Source organism: Camelus ferus, chromosome 10 (genome assembly GCF_009834535.1).
Source record: "Camelus ferus isolate YT-003-E chromosome 10, BCGSAC_Cfer_1.0, whole genome shotgun sequence".
Lineage (NCBI taxonomy): Eukaryota > Metazoa > Chordata > Mammalia > Artiodactyla > Camelidae > Camelus > Camelus ferus.
In genome coordinates this window covers 48,508,675-48,529,259 of record NC_045705.1, presented here as the reverse complement: position 1 = coordinate 48,529,259, position 20,585 = coordinate 48,508,675, and the positions used below count along the sequence as shown (strand labels likewise).

Here is a 20,585-nt window from a genome sequence, read left to right as displayed (position 1 = left end):
CAGAGTTAACTGAGTTAACTGACTACTGTTAACGTTTTGGTGTATCTCCTTCAGGACTTTTACTTACATATATTTATTGTTTATGAAGTGAATAATATTGATACCTATTTATAATCTGTTTCACTTGATTATGTAGTACACATCTTTTTATGTTAATCATATCATCTTACTACCTTACCTTTTCAAGTGTTTGGTAATATTAAGTCATGAGTTTCAGAATTTCTTGACTTTGAAATGCTTAAAATTTATCCATAGAATTTGTTTTTAACTGTGTCCTGATTTGTGAAATAATTTTTGATGGTGATTTGATTTTATGGTAAAATGGAATCTTAATTTTATATTAGGAAAAGATAGTTTTCTTTATGTATTGATTCATTTCACAGTTAACTTGCATGTGGACACACTTTTTTTTGAGCAAATTATTTTTAAATTGGCTTAACTTATTAATATTGGTGAATGCTTAATAATTGAATGTGAGTTATATGTACTATAATTACCACTTACAAAGAGGCATTTTGAAAAGTGGCTGAATTTTATAAATGGAATAAAATGATATTTTAAGGCAGACTGCAAGGGAAGGAGAATGGAGAAATGAAGGTGGTGAGGCGTCTTCACTGTCACCTCCAGTTGGGACATATATCAGTTAAGACAAGACTCCCGGGAGCGTCCGCCGGCGCCGCTGGCTGGGCTTGCTGCTGCCCTTGGTCGTGGGGTCGTCGTTGGCTCCGAGGCTGCAGCATTCGTGTTGAGTTCACTTCAGGCTGTGCGTGACCACTGGGTACATATACTTGTCCCTGTGGGGTTTGTCTTTGGATGGTATCTAGACAAAAAGAATGATGTAAAACTAATTGCCTTCCAGAACAAGAGTCTCTTATTTAAAAGGGTATTGAGGCCCAATGAAGAAGTCACCTGGAAGTAAAGGCTGTGGCTGAATTACAGAATGTTCACATTTTTTAAATTATGGGAGAAATAAAAACACATTCATTATTTAATTTGGGGAAAAAAAAAAAGACAAGAGTCTCTGGGATCTAACTTTTCTAAATTTTAGTTTCCAAATTTGTAAGTAAGAATAACAATAGTACCTACCCCACAGGTAGTGATAATTCAGGTAAATAAAAATTCATGGCACACAGTAAATGGTCAATAAAAGGTGGTGATTGTATTGATAACAATTAAGCTCCTAGTGGGCTGACATTGTGTCCTACCTGTATGGTCTGAACACTCACTATTGTATCATCTGCTAATGCGACACGGTGGGTACTCATTAAATATTTGTTGAAGTAACAGCTATGACTATAATCACTAGCTTCACAAAGGTTATCTCGTTTAATCTTTGTTGGAAAGATTGTATTATCTACCCTTTATAGGTGAGAAGTAAAAACTCAGAAGGATCTTTCCCAAGATCGTAAAATGGGAAATAGCAAAGCTGGATTTCAGCTGTAGGTCTTATCTTTCCACAAAGCAGTATTTCAGCAAACCAGTGTTGTACTGATCATATACTACGTGTCAGTCACTGTTCTTGATGTTTTATGTTATCTTTTAATATGTAATCCTTATAGCAGGCCTGAGAGATAGGTATTTATTTTTGGAGTGGGTGTGGGGGATTCAAGTATCCAAAATTTGTAACTGTTCTATGTGTCTGTGTGCAGAAACTGTTTTGTTTACAAACATGGGTTTCCATAATCCAGATGCTATTTACATATTTTTAAAAACCATAAAACAGCAACCTTAGGTAAATTTTCCAGTGCCTTTCAACTAGCCCTGGTTACCCTGCCTTTTCTTTGACCCTTCTACTATGTTTTCATAGTATATGTGAAAGTTTTTAAAAGAAAACTTTTTAACACATCAAGAGACTTTATAAAATATGAAACAAAAATTGTGGGAAATTATTCTAAGCCGTATATTTTATTTATGAGAATACAGTATGACTAGAGAGTATTTTTTAAAATATCTTATGTTAAAAATAACAGAATGATCATTTTTATAAAACATTTTGGTGACTATAGATCACAATCGTATACATGCCACAGATGTCCTACATGCTGTTTGGTATCTGACAACGAGGCCAATTCCTGGCTTACAGCAGATCCACAATGATCATCGAACAGGAAATGAAACAGGTACTTCCTTCTACAAATCTTTCATTTGATTGTTTGATTAGGAATAATAAATCAAGCTATCTCATTTCATTATCTCTGTTCTTTTAAATTTTTTATTCAGTAAACTTTGGTACATATAAAGGACTATGTAAATTTTGATGCATAAGAGTGACATGCAAATTAGAAATCCACTACCCATTTTAAGAGTTAAGACTCAATACTACTGAATCCACCATGTTTCTTTTCTGTGTCCTATCCTGCTGCTTTCTCCACGGATGTAGCCACTATCCTAAATATGATGATAATCTTTTCTTTGCTTTTCTTTCAATCTTGGTTTTCTGTTTTAGGTGTATCATGTAAATTTAAAATATATAAAAGTCCCAACAAAAGGGAACATGTTTTAGAGCCTCACATAAGTCTTTAAATGATGTTATTAAAAAACTTTTAACATTCAAATTTTGTTTCTTCATCATAAATATAATTACTCATACAAATATAATTAACTATAACACTCATGGCTCTTATTCTAGTTTATAAAAGAGGAGAGAAATACTCCAATAAGATACACACATACAGACCCATATGTAAACCAGGACAGAATTTGCTCAGTTACAAATGCCTGAGAAATATTACCATACTAATTACTGTAAAGGTCATAGTCGTAGCTACTGCTTTACTTTCTTTGGTAGTTGAGTCTAAAGTGCTGTCGTCGTCTGACGGATTTGCCTTATGTCACTGGTTCTTTTTTGTCTGCCATCCGTATTTAGTCTTTCCTAGTTCTCTTCCTTCCTTCCAGTAGTTCTGTGCTTCTGTCAGAGATGATATAATTTTCTGCAGCTTTTTTGTTTGTAGATAGATTTATTTTATCTTAGAAGAATTTTTTTTTTTATTTCAGTGCATTTGTAGATATCTTTACATTTTCTGACTTCTGTAGTTTCTTTTGACAAATCAGCCATGAGTCTTATTTCTCCTTAAAAGTATGATGTCCCTTTTCTCTTTGCTACTGATTTTTAGCATTTTGACTGTGATGTACTCAGACGATATTCTTTGTATTCATCCTGCTCGGAGTTTGGTGAACTTCTTGAATGTACTGATTAGTATCTTTTATTGGTTTCTATCATGCTCTTCAGAATTCTTGCAGTCTTCACCCACTGCCCAATTCCAAAGCTACTTCCACATCTTCAGTTATTTGTTACAGTAACACCCCACTTCCAGGTACCAAAATCTGTGTTAGTTCCCTATTGCTGCTGTAACAAATTACCACAGACTTAGTGGCTTAAAACAATACAGATTTATTAACTTATAGTTCTGGAACCGTAAGTCTGAAACAGGTTCAACTGGGCTAAAATCCAGGTGTCAACAGGGTTGTTTTCTTCCTAGTCTCTAATGGAGAATCTGTTTCCTTACCCCTCCAGCTTCTACAAGCCACTTACATTCCATTGTTCATGGCCCCTTCTTCAAAGACAGTAGCATAGCATCTTCACGTCTGTCTCTGACCCTGACCTTTTCATCCTTCAAACGAATTAGCAAAAAGTGGTCCAGCTACAACCGTGGCTTTCTGTCCAGAGTACCTGTTCCTGACAGTGAAATCTCTTACTTTAATATCTTTTGTAGTCTGGACAGATTGAGAATTTCCCAAATATCAATTTCTGACTCTTTTTTGCTTAAGAGTTCTCCCTCAGTCTATCACTTTCCTCCTGCATGTTTACTACAAACAGTAAGAGATCAGGCTATATCTTCCAGCAGTTTTCAAAGTGTCTTTGGCAGACTGAGTTCCTCTGGGGGACTTATGGAAGATCAATACAAGAGAATCAGTGTAAATTCTTGGATTTTGAGACAATGCCAGTCCTTCCTCAGATAACTGTTCTCCATTGTGTAAACAGCTGTTAGATTATTACTGGGCTCTGACAGATTTTGAATATTTGGCCATGTGCACTAGGTTGCCACATGACCTGTCTATCATGAACTTGTGCCCTCTGACCCTCCAGTTTGTAAACTTGGCATGTACATTAGTACTCAATTATCAAGAGGAGGTATAAATACAAGATTAGCTTTGAGCTACTCCTGAAGGCACTCAAGACTCAAAATATGAACTCAGATTCCTGTGACCCCTGTTGCTAATACATTGGCGCTCCTCCTCAATACACATGGCTCCACGGGGAATCTCCTATGACCAGCTGTCTGAAAGAGAAAAGACCTGGTTTACAGATGGTCTTATTCCATATGCCAGTACCTCCTGAAAGTGGATGACTGCCGCCTTAGAGGCTCATTCAAAGGTGTCCTTTGAAGGTTAATAGGGGAAGGTAAATCCTACCAGTAGGCAGAACACCAAGCAGTGAATCCGCTTGTTTATTGGTCTTGAAAGAGATGACCAGGGGAAAGTATCTGCATTGATATATGGCCGGTGGGTAATAGCTTGCTTGGATACTTAGGGTTTTAGAAGGAAGATTAGAAAATTGGTGACAAGGAATTCTGAGACTTGTGGCTAGCCTTCCCAGAGTGGAGCATATTTGTTTCCCATGTGAATGTTTACTGTGATGATTAATTTTATGTGTCAACTTGGTTGGGCCACGGTGTTCAGATATTTGGTCAAACATTATTTTGGATGTTTCTATGAGGCTGTATTTTATGAGGTTAACGTTTAAATCAGAGGATTTTGAGTGAAGCAGACTGTGCTCCATAATGTGGGGAGGCCTCATCAGTTGAAGGCTTTAATAGAACAGAGGCTGACTTCCCCAGCAAGAAGGAACTCCGCCTGCAGACAGCCTTCATACTTGAACTGCAACACAGGCTCTTACCTAGGTCTTCAGCTTGCTAGCCTGTCCTGCAGATTCTGGACTTGCCAGCCTCCATGTATACATTAGCCAATTCCTTAAAATAAATCAATCTCTCTCTGTCTCTCTCTGTCTCTCTCTCTGTCTCTCTCTCTGTCTCTCTCTCTCTCACACACACACACACAGACAATTGGTTCTGTTTCTCTGTAGAACCCTGTCTAATATACTTACCAAAGGGCATTCACTGCAAAGGAGGCACTCAGTAATCAAGTAGTCAAAATGAGCCCGTCTCTTGATATCAGTCTTTTTCCTTAGCTACTCCAGTTCTCATTCAATGGGCTTATCAACACAGTAGTCAAGATGGCAAGCATGGAAATTATGTATGAGTTCAACAACATGGACTTCTCACTGAAGCTGACCTAGCTCTGGCTTCTGTTGAGCGCCCAGCTTGCCAACAGGAGAGAGCAGAAGTGAGCCCTTGATATAGTACCATTCCCTGGGGGAACATCCAGCCATCTATCTGATAGTGGGTTGATTATATTGTATCTCTCATTTTATGGAAGAGATAGCTTTTGTTCTTATTCTGGATATGGATTTACTTTTACTGTCTACGGTGCTTCACCATCACCACCTATGAACATAACTGAATGCCTTATTCATCATTGGGTTATTACATACAGTATTGCATTATCAAGGAACTTATTTTGCCTCCAAAAATTGTTGCAGTGGGCTTATGTCCACAGAATTTACTGATCTTTTCATGAACCTTATCATCCCACAGCTGGCCTGAGAGGATGATGAAATGACATACTGAGACTCAGTTGGAGTACCTGTTAGGGGAAAACACTGTGAGGCTAAGGTGCTGTCCCACAAAGTGTGGTTTATCTTCTGAACCAGTGACCCAATATATGGTATCACTTCTGCTATCCCAGAATACTCAAATCTGTGAACCAAAGAGTAGGATTAGGAGGATTTTTTCTGTTACCTCAAAGAGTCCACTTAGAAAATATTTTTGCTTGCCTCTCACCTAGACAAACAAACAGAAAATTGGCTTACACATAATTAGTTCCCAAAGGAAAAAAGCTTCCAACAAGGGGACACATAGAAGGGAAACTAGGAATTGAGATTAACATCTGGCCACTTTGTGCCTTTGAACCAACAGACAAAGGAGGAGGATTCTGTACAAGGTCCAGGTGATTGATCCAGTCTGATCCTTATTATCAAGAAAAAAATAGGTTTCCTATTACTCATGGGAGGATGTTATGTCAGGAACCCAGGGGATCCTCTGGCCTTTTTGGTAGTCCCATGTCTAGTAACAAAAGATAATGGAAAACAATCCAGTGCCATCAGGGTCACTAATAGTATAGACCCTTGAAAGTATGGGTCATCACACTAGGCAAAAAACCATAGTCAGCAGAGAGGCTGGCTGAGGACAAGGGGAACCAGGACTGGGTGGTAGAATAAGAAGGTGATAAATTCCAAATACAGCTATTGACCAGTCACAGAAATGGAAGTCCATAATAGCCATATGTATTTTCCTCGTTACTTTGGTATGTATTTATTTTATATATTAAGCAATTTTTTTCATCCTCTTCTCACTTTCTTATCAGCCAATATACAGTTGATGGAAATTTGGGTTCTTTCTGCTTTTGGGCTGTTGTGACTAATGCTTCCATGAATATTTGTCTACCAGTTTTTGTGTGGGGATTTGTTTTCACTTCTCTTGGCCATATACCTAGTTTTGTGGAATTGCTGGGTCATACGGTGACTTTGTGGTAAATATTTTGAGGAACTGCCAAACTATTTTCCAAAGTGACTGCATTATTTTACATTCCTATGTACACTGTATGAAATTTCCAATTTCTTGCTATTTCTTGTTACTATCTTTTTGATAGCCATCCTAGTAGGTAAAAAGTGTTTTTTTTTTTAAATTTGCATTTCCTTAATATATAATGTTGAGCATCTTTTCATGTGGTTATGGGCCACTTGTATATCATCTTTGGAGAAATGTCTGTTCATGTCCTTTGTCCATTTTAAAATGTGTCTTTTTATAATTGGTCATTTGTCTTTTTATTATTGAGTTGTAGAAGTTCTTTATATATTCTGGATATAAGTGCCTTATCAGATTTATGATTTGCAGCTATTTTCTCACATTGAGATGTCTTTTCACTTTTTTAATAGTGTCTTTCAAAGCACAAAAGGTTTTAATTTTGATGAAGCTTAATTTATCTGATTTTTTTTCTTTCATTGCTCATGGTTTTGATGTCATATCTAAGAAGGGTTTGTGCAACTCAAGGTAATGAAGATTTACTATGTTTTCTTTTAGGAGTTTCAAAGTTATAGCTAGCTAGAAAGTTTAAGCCTAGGATCCATTGGAACTTATTCGGGGGGATGAAGGAAGAGGTCCAACATTCTTTTAGCATGTAGGTATCTAGTTGTCCCAGCAGCATTTTTTGAAAAAAGTTCTTTATATATTCTATACATAGTTGTCTCTTAAATATTACTAAATCAGAGTTTCTACCTTATAAGATGTGAGCATTAAATGAAATAACATGTATGAAAGTGTCTAGCATCATGCAGGGTAGTTGGCTCTCAACAAGGTCTTGGCATTCTTGTCCAAAATCAATTGGCCAGAAATATGATTTACTTCAGGACTCTGAATTCTATTCTATTGATCTGTCTATCCTTAGGCCAATACCACACTGTCTTCATTACTAAAGCTTTGTAGTAAGCCTCGAAATTGGGCAGTGAGTCCTCCAACTTCGTTCTTCCTTTTCAGAATTGTTTTGGCTAATCTGAATCTCTTGTATTTCCATATGAATTTTAGGATCGGCTTGTATATCTCTGCCAAAAAAAGCCAGCTGAGGTTTTGATACGGATTGTGTTGAACTATAAATCATTTTGGGGAGTATTGCCATCTTAACAATATTAAGTCTTCTGAACCATGAATGTGTGTATTTTTCCACTTAAGTCTTCTTTAGGTTTCAGAATATTGGTTTTTATTCTTGAGTTTAAAAGGAAGTCTTTTGCTATTTTTTATATATATACATATTTTAATTTTAGAGGGACTATGAAATGCATATAATGCAGGGGAAAAACTGAAGTTATTGACTCTGATATTGATAATTACAATCTTACTAGAAATGTGAATAAATATATCTTTATCCATATGTTTCACTCTTATTTTTACTTTTTATAATTGTTTTAAGAAGTAGATTTAGTGTGAGTGATTCTAAAACTCAATTTAGGTATAAAATTATAAATAGCATGAAAATAATTAGGTATCTTTGTAATTATCACTAGTGTGTATTAAAGTCATTATGTTAAAAAATTCTTGTGAAGATATTACTGAGTGAACTAAATTATCATAAAATCGCTTTGGACTTTGACAAGTGAGGACATTATTCTAAGTTTCCACTGGTGAACACAACCAATGAAATTTTCTATCTTTCTAATATCTTCCTGGTTTCATTTGCTGTCTACTCAATATAGTTTATTATTTCCTTCTTATACTTTAAGATCTCTTTAGCAGAAACAATTGAGTGACCATCTAAATAAAGCCACCAAATTATAAAAAAGGAGGAAACAAACAGTAAGATATGAAGGACACCAAAAGCACAGTGCTGATAGTGAAAATGCTGTTTCTAACTTCAAGATAAAAAGAGTTATACTGACTGAGTCATTCCTCAGCTTTCCATGCCTTTTCAGTTTTCAGTTTTCAGTTTTTCTTTTCCTTATTTTATAAGAGACTTCATGGAAGGAAAAAGAAGGGGAAGAAGGGTTGTAGTCAGGATTACAAATGAAATGTACCTAGATAAGATTTGAGAAGTATGTATTTGAGAAGCTTAGTTTGTTAATGTATTCAACTCCTAAATCTCTATACTGTTTTCATGAAATTTTATTCTCTGGATTGTTGTTTAAAGGTTAGATATAATGGCCAGGGTCACAGGAAAAATTAAATGATTAGAAAATCAGAGGTTTTTAAAAAGTATCATTAGCCTCAGTAGGACAGCATCATGGAAAGTGAGTGACTTCGGGGTCTTGTTTAATACTCTCTCTCTCTCAGCATGTATGTTGGAAATAGCATACTGTTTTAAATCCATGTTTATAGAGTTTATTTCTCAGTTAAGTCAACAAATAAGGTAATCAATCATATTGACTACAGGACCCTCCTCCTCAGCCTCATTGTGAGGAAGTTATATGTAATCCTGGTTTATTTTGCTTGTCCCTCAGATTCTAACGGTAGAATTAACCCTGGGCGAATTGCTTACATTTCTTCGAGGAGCTGCTCTATTCCAGATGAGAGCTATGGTTGCCTATCTTCAAACATTCCTGCGTTGGAATTGATGGCTCTATATGTGGCAGCTGCCATGCATGATTACGATCACCCAGGGCGGACGAATGCGTTTCTAGTGGCTACAAATGCCCCTCAGGTAGGAAATAACTTCTTCAGAAAGTTTTAAGGGTGATTCTCAAATTTTACAGCCATGCTGTATTTCCCTTTGTTGAGTCACTTGGCCTTTAGGTACATGGATAATAACCATGACATTGATACCATATATGCTAAAGAGTTAGAGAAAAATCATCTCCTTCAACAAGAAAATAAATAACCTGTTCCTGAAAGAGTAACTTGCTGTTTATGAAATTCTGGAGTCCATGCTGTTAGAATCTTTGCCTTTGATCAAACTGATAAGACTTTGACTAGTGGTAAGACTTTTCCTTCTGGTAAGATCCTTCGTATGGCTAAAAACTATAATGATTGAGGACTATTGTTATTTTTGTTGTTGTCCTCCTCTTTTTTCCCGTAAGATATACTATGATATGCAGACTCTTAAGTCTCTTAGCTCTGCAAATATTCATATGTATATATATAAAATCTTCTAGTACCACATTATTTTTGTATCCAGTACAGCTGATAAGGTGCAAGATTCCTTTAGGGTTACCATTTGCATAAGAAGTAGGAGTTCCCAGCAAATGGATACTCTTAAATATAATGGCTTTAAACATTAGGACTTGGAACTAAATACAGTCAGCCCTCCATATCCAGGGATTCTGCCTCCATGAATTCAACGAATTGTGGATCAAAAGTATTTGAAAATAAAAAAATTCCAGAAATCTCCAAACAGCAAAACTTGAATTTGCTGCACACCACAACTATTTATGTTGTATTAGGTCTTATAGGTAATCTAGAGAAGATTTAAGAATACAAAGGATGTGCATAGGTTATATGAAAATACCAGGCCATTTTATGTAAGGGATTTGAGCATCTGTAGGGGTCCCAGAACCAATTCCCTGCAGATACCTAGGGATGTCCATACTTGGTTTTAGTTAGAATTTAGTGTGGTTGTGGGTGTTTGTTTGGGCTGGTGATTCCTGAAGTGTCAGCTTTGTATTTCTGCCTGCCTGCCTTAACAAAAAGTAAGTTGTCAACGACTGTTTGCTGAATTCATCTTACTTCCTCGCTTTGTTGTTCTATGTTCAAACCTCAGTTCTGGTTCTTTCATCTTTTATAGCCATTCTCTGTGTTCCTCTTCTCATTTCTTCCCTTTCACACACTCCCACTATTTAAAATATAGCCGGTAGATTCTCTAGCCAGAATAAAAACAAGATTCAGAGAGAGGATGAAAAGTGCTATGTGATTCATTTTCTCCAATTAGATTCATTGGAGAAGTATTCATATTCATAGCCCATGATTTCCACAGGTAACTTTTAAACAAATTTCAATCTAGATACTATTTTTCCACTTTCTAAGAATTGCTTTGGAAGAAATTACCCACTAACAAGTGCACATCTCCTCAGTTGCAGTATCATTCGGCAAGAATCACATACCCATTTCCTCTAGCCTAGCATTTCATAATCTTTGAAAATCCAAGTCCTGTGGCAAGTCCCAGACCTGGGTAGTAGTTGCATAGTGGAAAAAACACTGGTCTTGGGATCAAGAGTTTGATTTCTGGTTACTGAATATTAGCTGTGTGACATTAGGCAAGTAACCCTTATCTTTCTGAACTTCAGAATATATACCTGATATGACTAAGCGGAAAAAGAGGTAACATTTGGAAAGTTTTCTGCTGAATCAGTTATCATTTAGACAAAAATTATTTACTATTCTATCCCAACCTCTGCTTTCATTCTCTTTTATTAGTTTGAGTATAGGTGAGTCATACTTGTTTATTACTTCTTGGTCAAGGATATTACAAGTGAGTGAATTCTAGTGTTATTTGTCTTGCTTGCATGCAGATAATTTAAAACAATGACACATGAATATAATTTATATAAGTTATATACTCAAAACTGTTGTCCTGATCAAATTACAAATGTGAAGTCTGGACATACCCAGTAACCATGTTTACTTCTAACTTCTCATTGTTAAGGACTGCCAGGAAATGAAGCAATGGGAAGGGAAGGGATGGAAAGAAAACTGATCAGAGATCAGCTGTGAAAAAGTATCATCTTCTACCCAGTCTCCTTGCTTACTTTCTGCTCCCCATCAGTTTGGTTTCAACACAAAGCAGCCAGAGTGGCCCAGTTTGAATGTGCATTATTTTACTCTGTGTTCCGAGTCCTCACTCTTAGTAAAAGACAGTCAGTACAGTGGCTCAGAGGCCCTACAAGATTGAGCTTCCATTAATTCTCCTTTTTTTAAATTCACTCAGGTCTAGCCCTGCTGGCCTCCTTGCTATTTCCTTCTATGTTCTGGGCACACTTCTGTTTGGAGAACCTGGGCACTTCCTGTTCTCCCTCCCCAGAGTGCTCTTTCCCCAGACATCTATAGAACTCACTTTGTCACCTCTTTCCAGCTAAAATTTCAAAAGCCCCTCCCTGGCATTCCTTCTCTGCTTCATTTTTTCCATAGCAGTGATCATTTAGCATACTGTGTCTTTTGCTTGTGTATTCTGTTGTCCACATGCCTCTCCTTGGTGGAATGTAAGTTTCCATGAGGCCAGGCAGGGGTTTTTATCTCTCTTATTCTCTAATACCTAGAATGGTGCCTAGCCCACAAAAGGCATTCAGTAAATACTTGCTGAATGTTGAAGGATGTCTTATTTCTTTGCTCTGCAGGACTGCCAAACTTGTGTGAAATATTCTGTTCTTCCCAGAGTGATGAAATTCATGAGTCCTTCTTCAGCGCCTGTGAGATAAGGACTCCTGTGAAAGCCTGAGGCTTAACCTGTTTATTATGTAACAAAGCAGGCTCTCCCATGTTGGGATGCTCAATAGGACTAATCAGGCCACAATTAGTGAAAGATACTATTACTCCTCCAGTGTATGATGAAAAGCTTAGCAGTGTAGAACACCACCAACTGGATCAAGCATTCTGCATTCTCGTGGTAAGGGAAGTGTGCGGGAAGACTTAGGAGGGTTATTTTTAATCCTTGCCATGAAAGGTAAAACATTTAGTAGGTTTATCCTGGAGGGATGTCAGTATTAAAATTCTAAGAGATTTCTGAGCTACTTCCAAATGAAAGGTTGGTGAAAGATGGAGATTAGTGCCTGAGATATTATAGTTTGTAGAATATTTTGATTTGGGGTAAAAGGAAACAAAACCTTTTTAAGCTGAGAATTGTAGATCTGAGATAGTCATAGATGTTTGTCTGCCCAAATACGGATCAAGACGGTGACTGAACCTGTGCATTTGTCTCCCCTTCCTGCTGACTGAAATAATAGTAAGGGATGAAGGTCATTACAACAGAGAGGAGTAGGTGGGAGGGTATTATCACCAGTAGATTAAAGAATTTCATACTGTTTCTGGAAAATGGAAAACATATAGGCAAATATTAAGAGATTAAAGTAGACTAGAAGGGAGCTGCAGCCTAGGTGGAACCCTAGAGACTTGATGTCATTTACCCGTGTCTGCTCTACGACACACACATCCCCCATGTAACACACCACACACCTTTAAGCAAAGTCACTGCAACTCTCATTTACCGCCAGGCAGAATACACATCTGTTAGATACCGAAGGAAGTGCCCAGGAGAGATTTAGTATACCAGGATAAGTCTTTCTCATTTTGGAAATCAGACTGGTAATTCTAAAGCAAAACCTGCTAGGTAAACAAGCCCCATCCACATTACAGAGTTCCTGCTCATCCTTCCCAACTAAAGAGACTCAGCAACGAAACATTCACAAGGGCATTGGATGCATGCTGTGGGACAGGCACTATTCCAGGTATTATTATTGAACAAAACAGGCACCCCCAAAAATTCTGACCCCCATAGAACTCACATTCCAGTATAGCAGGAAAAACGATAAACAGATGTTTGTCTAAGTGACAGAGATGATAGGAAAGACATAAGTGCTAGGAAAGAAGTAAAATGGGGGAGGAGACAGGAAGGGCTGGCATAGACAGATTATTTTCAAGTCAGAGCTCTGTATCCAGCTAAGCTACAGCTGAGTGTTAAGAACAAACTAAAGAGGTCTCAGATACATAAAGATTTTTTTAAAAATCATGTCGCATCCATCCTGAGAAAGTTACATAAAAATGTGTTTAAGCAAAATAAGAGTGATAACTAAGACAAAGGGTCTTTAAAAAATACGGGATTACTAAATTTTAAAACCCAGAACTTGAGGGTAAAGGAATCCCCCAGTGACAGCTGTTCATGAAGACTTTTCTTTAAAGACGAGGGCTTAAAAAAAATTAGCTGTGTTGTTTTCTGCAGTACCTGATTTGTTTACTACCTCTGTTGGACTTTTTAAAAAATTAGGAATATTATTTTTTTAATGAAAATGATCTTTCTTAATCCAGGATTTCTCACTTCAGAAATTAAGGTACCTTCTTTACTCTTATGACTGTGACCTAGAGATTTTTTAATGTTTCCTCCTGTTTCTTTTGTTTCAAAAGGAGATGTGTTCAGATTTGTCATACTCTTCCTGTTTAAGTCTGCATTTCATGTCTGAGGGGTTTTTCTTTTTGCTCACTCATTGAAAAGTGTTTACTATTTGTTAAGATTAATTCTGTCAGTTTGTGTTAAACCTCTTTTCAAGTCTTTCTGACTCAGAGGGTAAAAAAGTTTATGATCAACTAGTTTGCTTTGCCATGTTAGAGATGTGTTTGCCTGTGAGATAAGGAAGGGATCCATAGCTAGAGAAAATTAAATAGCAAGATTCTTCAGCAAAAAGTGAAAGGATGTTAGTCACTGCAGCTCTAAATTGGGGGTTAACTGTCTTTCTTCTCTAGTTGTCATGGTGCCCTCAGTAAAAGCCAGCTGAGGCCTCATTATCTGTTTTGCCTGGAAAGCTTTCCTCGCCGTTTAAGCTTGGCTTGTTGCTCTGTGTGCCCCCATCCAGTATTCTTCCTAAAGGAGAATTGTGATTTACCTCCTCCTTACTGCTCCTTAATTCTTTCTTGCCATGAGGTGATGAGTTCTGGGGGTCCAGCCGGCAATTCCTTACACTTATTCTCTGGGTGGGTTTTTTCCCTTCTTTTCTTATGCAATAACTAAGGTGGGCTTTCCAGCATGGTGATTATATCTAACTTCTAATATTGATTCAGATTTTTTTTGCCCCCATTTTATATTTCTTTGATAATTTCAAAGGTTAAATAGGAATTTTTTTTTTCAGCGGAGGTTCTGAGGATAGAACCCAGGACCTTGTGCATGTTAAGCACTTGCTCTACCACTAAGACATTACCCTCCCCCAGGAATTTTAAACTAATTTCTTTTGCTGATCTCGCTAGCTGAGAGTTTAAGTCAGCTAGCTTTATAGGGCACTCATTATACATTGTGCTTTATTGAGCCAGGAGTTTGATTACTTCTTCCTGAAGTAGCTTATCAGTCTTCATCAGATTTAAGCGTGAATTAGTTAAACCAGTATTAAACGTAAGTTGACCCCTTAGGAAGTCTTTGAAGTTTAAGGTGTACAATGTTTTAATTGATACATATAGTATAATGTGGTTACTACCATAGTGATAGCTTACACCTCCATCACATCACATAATTATCTTTTTCCTATGTGTGGTAAGAACATTTAAGATCTAGTCTCTTAGCAACTTCCAAGTATATAATACATTATTGTTAATTATAATCACAGTGTATATTATATCCCCAGACCTTGTTCATTTTCTGACTGCAAGTTTGCACTTAGTCCAACATTTCCCCGGTTCCCCCACCCCCACAGCCCCGGTAACCACTTAGTTCCACCTACGCATATAAGTGATGTCACACAGCATTTGTATTTCTCTGACTTACCTCACTTAGCATAATGCTCTCAAGATCCATCCATGTCTACCAAATGGCAAGACTTCCTTCTTTCTCATGACTAAAAAATATTCCATTGTGTGTGTGTGTCTCTCTCTCTATATATATATATCTTCATCTGTTTACTTGTCTATTCATCCATTGATGGACATAGATTGTTTCCAGCCTTTGTATGGCCCTCTGCAAAGTTTAAATTATATCACTGCTTAGATAGAATCAAATGATGTAAAAACACAATCAAATGGTAAGTGTCTATGTTTAAATCTAGACAATAGGTAATTTTCACAAGTATGTAAAGTGATTTAATTAGGCTCAGAATATGCATCTTAACTGAGATTGCACTATAGTTTTTATCTGTTCTTTTCCACTAGACAGGAAGCTCTGAAAATAAGGACAGGGTTGTCGTTTTTATCCTCAGTCTTTAGCACCGGCTATGAGAGTTCTTTTAGTAATTACTATGCTTATTCAATAATTTTAAAAGTTGCTTACTTGTTAGAGGTGGAAGAAGCTTTAAAAATTCTATAATCTTTAATAATTCAATAATACAGGTTTTTAAAATCTGTATTCCCAAATCCTAGACTACTGAGCAGGTACCTCAGGGTCTTCCACTGGAGTGGAGAAAAAGTGAATAGATCTACACCACTTGAACCAGAGGATTTGTGCTTCTACCTGTTTGATAGGTCTGTCTGACTCCCAAGCACTGAGTCAGGGTTGGAAGTACAGATGTGCCCTTCTCATACATGTGGGTCTCGTTCACCTTCCATCAGCTGCCAGCGTTCATTCCATGCTGGCTAAAGAACAGTAAGGTATCCTTAAACCGGCTCTCTATCCCTAATGACTTTATTAAAAGAAGATTCATCTGAGAAGAGTTACTGATTTAGTGGAGAAGACCTCAAATATCAACTTTACGTCTCTTGGTAGGCAGCGTGGTATCTGCAAAAAAGATAAAATTTAGAGACAAATTACCCTTTCGCTTACTAGCTGTGTATGCTGGAAAGATGTACCTTATCCTCTTTTGCACATCAGTCTACTTGTTTACAAAATTGTATCAACTCTTCTTCACAGGTATTAAAATGCCTGGCATGTAGTAGGTACTTATTGTATCCTTCCAACCTGATCCTAACTCATAACTTTATTATTAAAGTTCAGTATCTTTGAGATGCCTGCCTCATTTTTCTTGTTCCTTTTTAGGCAGTTTTGTACAACGACAGATCTGTTCTGGAAAATCATCATGCTGCATCAGCCTGGCATCTGTATCTTTCTTGCCCGAGAATACAACTTCCTTCTTAATCTTGATCACGTGGAATTCAAGCGCTTTCGTTTTTTAGTCATTGAAGCAATCCTTGCCACAGATCTTAAAAAGCATTTTGATTTCCTTGCTGAATTCAATGCCAAGGTTTGTTATGCAAATTAATTCCTGGTTTCAAGAGTGGAAATCATTGTCTGCATTACTGTATTACAGTTATTACAGTAAATATTACAGCATTTTAATGTTAAATTAGAATACCACTCATAAAGTTGTGATAAATCTAATGTAAGACAATATATATGCCAAGATTTAAAAAAATAAAACATTATTATAACATGTCCAAAACTACAATTACTTGCTACATTTCCTTTCTGATACACTTATATTGTGACTCTTTCACACAATGACCAACTAATTATGTCAACTGAAGCTTTTAGAGGCAGAATTGAGAATGCTGTGCACACTGCCGAGTGAGGCATTTTATGAAGTTGAAGATGTGTTTCTAAGAAGCCAGTTATGCCTACTTTGTGGCACCTGTTAGCGTTCTTTATGTTATTAAGTGTTTAGCTGGCTGGTAGCATTGGAGAAGTACTTGACAATAATGCACTCACTGAACTACTGTTTATTGGGATTGCCCACTGCCTGCAATCATTGTGCTCAAGAAGAATAAGGAATGAACAGGTCAAAGTTTCTGCCCTCAGTGAACTCACATTCACCATGGAATTGAGAATCATTGCCCTCATGTGATGGTGGTACTAATGGGAGTGTGTTTTATGCCTCAGACATTGGGGGAAAAAGAGTTGAGAACCATTGTTTTGGTTCCTCAGGGAAGGATGTCCCATCTTTTACAGGCAGGAAGCTGCTGTTTTCTTGGTGACATTTGTGTCCTAAAGGAAGGTGTACCTTCAGGGTAGAGGAATGGGTATCAAAGGAGTACTAGATTTGACTCACTGGAAGGAGACTTATATGTTGCATTTTATCAATATTACAACAGCTTAAAAAAATTAGCAAGAAACCAGTATGCCCTTAAAATTATTTCATAGTTATACAGCTCTATTTTATTTTTACTTAATAAAAGTTTAAGTGCGTAAGTCAGAATAAATAAAAGTTTTTACAAGTGAAAGATTAGCCCAAAGCTTTTGAATCTCTGTTCCTCAGAGACTTCTATTCTGTAGCCTCAAGAAAATGCCATATGAGTGGGACTCTAGATTACACCGTTTCAGTCTAAAGAGCCTTTCTTTTTAACTATTTTCTATAGTGGTGGTCTACATAAAATTACCTTTGACCAGAGGGTTGGTTGCCAAAAAATCTACCATCGCAATAAAGTTCCAAAGCCACTGATCTGGCCCATTCACTCTATCTGTTACAGGAGGAAATTTGAGTTCTTCAAAGGCATAGTGACTTGCCTGATAATTAACATTTAAATAACAATGTTAGCATTTACTATGAACCATACATTTTTCATTTGTTAATCGTGGAAATTTGGCTAGATTGATATTACTTTTCCTATTTTTATAGATGAAGAAAGATTGACTCAGGGAGCTTAAGTAGTATTTCCAGTGTTAGAATCATTTACTAATTCATTGAGTCAGGATTTAAAATCATAGAGACCAGCTTCTAAGACTTGTGTTCTTTCAACTGTATCATGTTGCCTTTTATAGATAAAGCAAACTTCTTAAGTGTTCCTTTTTGAGGTAGAAATCGTTACAATTCTTAAATGATTTGTTTTTGTGTATATGTATATATATATACACACATACTTATATATTTTATATGATGCACTTTATATATTAATATATTTGTGTATATTATATATTAATATATATCTAATATATGTATAATATGCACATACATTAATAACATTATATATGTATAATATATAATATACATAAATTACAGTTTTCTATGGTAATCACAAATATAGGAACCTATGTTTTGTTTTGTTATGCTTTTACAGTGCCCCACTTCCTTTGACAAAATTATGACACTTCAAAGGGAAATTTAACCCACAGATACATGTTATGATACAAACCAATTAAAAGAAACATTTACTGAAATTCCTTCCTGTCATTTGGACAGGAAACAGTTTTAAGATCATTTGGTTAAAAGAAAACACACAAACGAAAACACAACAAAACTCCTGTGCCCTCAGCACCTAACATAATTTTCTTTTTCCAAACTAGGCCAATGATGTAAATAGTAATGGTATAGAATGGAGTAATGAAAATGATCGCCTCTTAGTATGCCAGGTGTGCATCAAACTGGCGGATATAAATGGTCCAGCAAAAGTTCGAGACTTGCATTTGAAATGGACAGAAGGAATTGTCAATGAATTTTATGAGCAGGTAAGTAGAAACATGAGATTGGTGGGATTTTTAAGAGCAAGTCAATCTGAAGTCACTACTCTTTGGGATTTGGATAACTACACTAAATGCTTGAAATCTGAGTTGCTTTGACCAAAAATGGTTAGAAATTGTTGCATTTGCTCTGGTCTTAGTATTTTCTCAGCTCTTTTGCCTTTGTTGCGTAAAAACTAGCTTATTGTCTATCCGAAGTAGGTTGAATATATTCAAGTCTAGTGCTGAGGACAGACCACGTTATGATTCTAAGGTCCCCTTGAACCCCGAGAGCCTATAACTAAGGATAATTTATTTCTAAAAGTTATTGAATTGATTCAGAGTATACTTAAACTTTTAAAATATCAACCCATTTTAAACTCTGCTATAGAAAGACTGCCTTAGAAACATCAACTGGGTAAAAGTCCTGGCAGCGGGTAAGAAATCAGAGCTAAAATCTTAGTGATAATCTTGGAATACTTTTTTCTGATACATTTGAACTAAATTATATATAATTGGGGTAATAAATGGTTATAAATATTTACCTAATTTGTGAATTGCAGTATATATACTAGGTTTGCATAGTCTCATCCTCATTCTCAAAGGTAACTGAATAGAACAAATAATCCTAAAATTTATATGGAATCACAAAAGACCCATAATTGCCAAAGAATTACTGAAGAAAAAGATGAAGCTGGAGGAATACCCTCCCCCAGACTTCAGACAACACTACAGAGCTACAGTAATCAAAAAAGCATATTATTGCTACAAAAACAGACATATAGATTAATGGAACAGAATAGAGAGCCCAGAAATACACACATAAACTTTTGGTCAATTAATCTTTGACAAAGGAGGCAAGAACATACAATGGAGTAAAGACAGTCTCTTCAGCAAATGGTGTTGGGAAAACTGGACAGCTGCATGTAAATTAATGAAGTTAGAACACTCCCTCACACAATATACAAAAATAAACTAATGGCTTAAAGACTTGAACATAAGACAAGACACTATAAACCTCTTTGGAGAAAACATATAGGCAAAACATTATCTGACATAAATCTCAGCAATGTTCTCCTAGGACAATCTACCCAGGCAATAGAAATAAAAGCAAAAATAAACAAATGGGACCTAATTAAACTTATCAGCTTTTGCACAGCAAAGGAAACCATAAGCAAAACAAAAAGATAACCTACAGAATGGGAGAAAATATTTGCAAAAGATGAGGCTGACAAGGGCTTAATTTCCAGAATATATAAACAGCTTATACAACTTAAGAAAAAAAAAAAACCAAACAACCCAATCCAAAAATGGGTGGAAAACCTAAATAAGCAATTCTCCAAGGAAGACATACAAATGGCCAATCGGCACATGAAAAAATGTTCAATATTCCTAATTATCAGAGAAATGCAAGTCAAACTACAATGAGGTTATCACCTCACACCAGTCAGAATGGCCATCATTCAAAAGTCCACAAATGATAAATGCTGAAGAGGGTGTGGAGAAAAGGGAACCCTCCTACACTGTCGGTGGGAATGTAGTTTGGTGCAGCCATTATGGAAAACAGTATGGAGATTCTTCAAAAGACTAAAAATAAACTTACCATATGATCCAGCAATCCCAGCCCTGGGCATGTATCCAGAGGGAACCTTAATTCAAAAAGATACATGCACCCCAATGTTCATAGCAGTGCTATTTATAATAGTCAAGACATGGAAGCAACCTAAATGTCTGTTGACAGATGACTGGATAAAGAAGCTGTGGTATATTTATACAATGGAATACTACTCAGCCATAAAAAATAACAAAACTTTGCGACATCCATTTGCAGCAACAAATGGATGGACCTGGAAATTGTCATTCTAAGTAAGTCAGACAGAGAAAGAAAAATACCATATGATATCACTTATATGTGGAATCTAAAAAAAAAAGAC

General features: G+C 36.4%; 2 protein-coding genes across 2 annotated transcripts in view; both read left to right on the top strand.

Annotated features, from left to right (window-relative positions):
• Positions 1-20,585, top strand: part of PDE3B (phosphodiesterase 3B) — a 130,127-nt gene that overhangs the window by 103,772 nt on the left and 5,770 nt on the right. Inside the window, 5 exon segments of the mRNA XM_032488971.1 lie at positions 2,007-2,120; positions 9,107-9,306; positions 16,258-16,335; positions 16,337-16,462; positions 18,499-18,660. Coding sequence (XP_032344862.1) covers positions 2,007-2,120; positions 9,107-9,306; positions 16,258-16,335; positions 16,337-16,462; positions 18,499-18,660 — 680 coding nt within the window.
• LOC116666587 (NADH dehydrogenase [ubiquinone] 1 beta subcomplex subunit 1-like) lies at positions 605-996 on the top strand (the record flags this gene model as incomplete). Its single annotated transcript, XM_032490425.1, has 1 exon — positions 605-996. A coding segment is annotated over one exon (315 nt), but the record flags the coding sequence as incomplete, so codon positions are not given.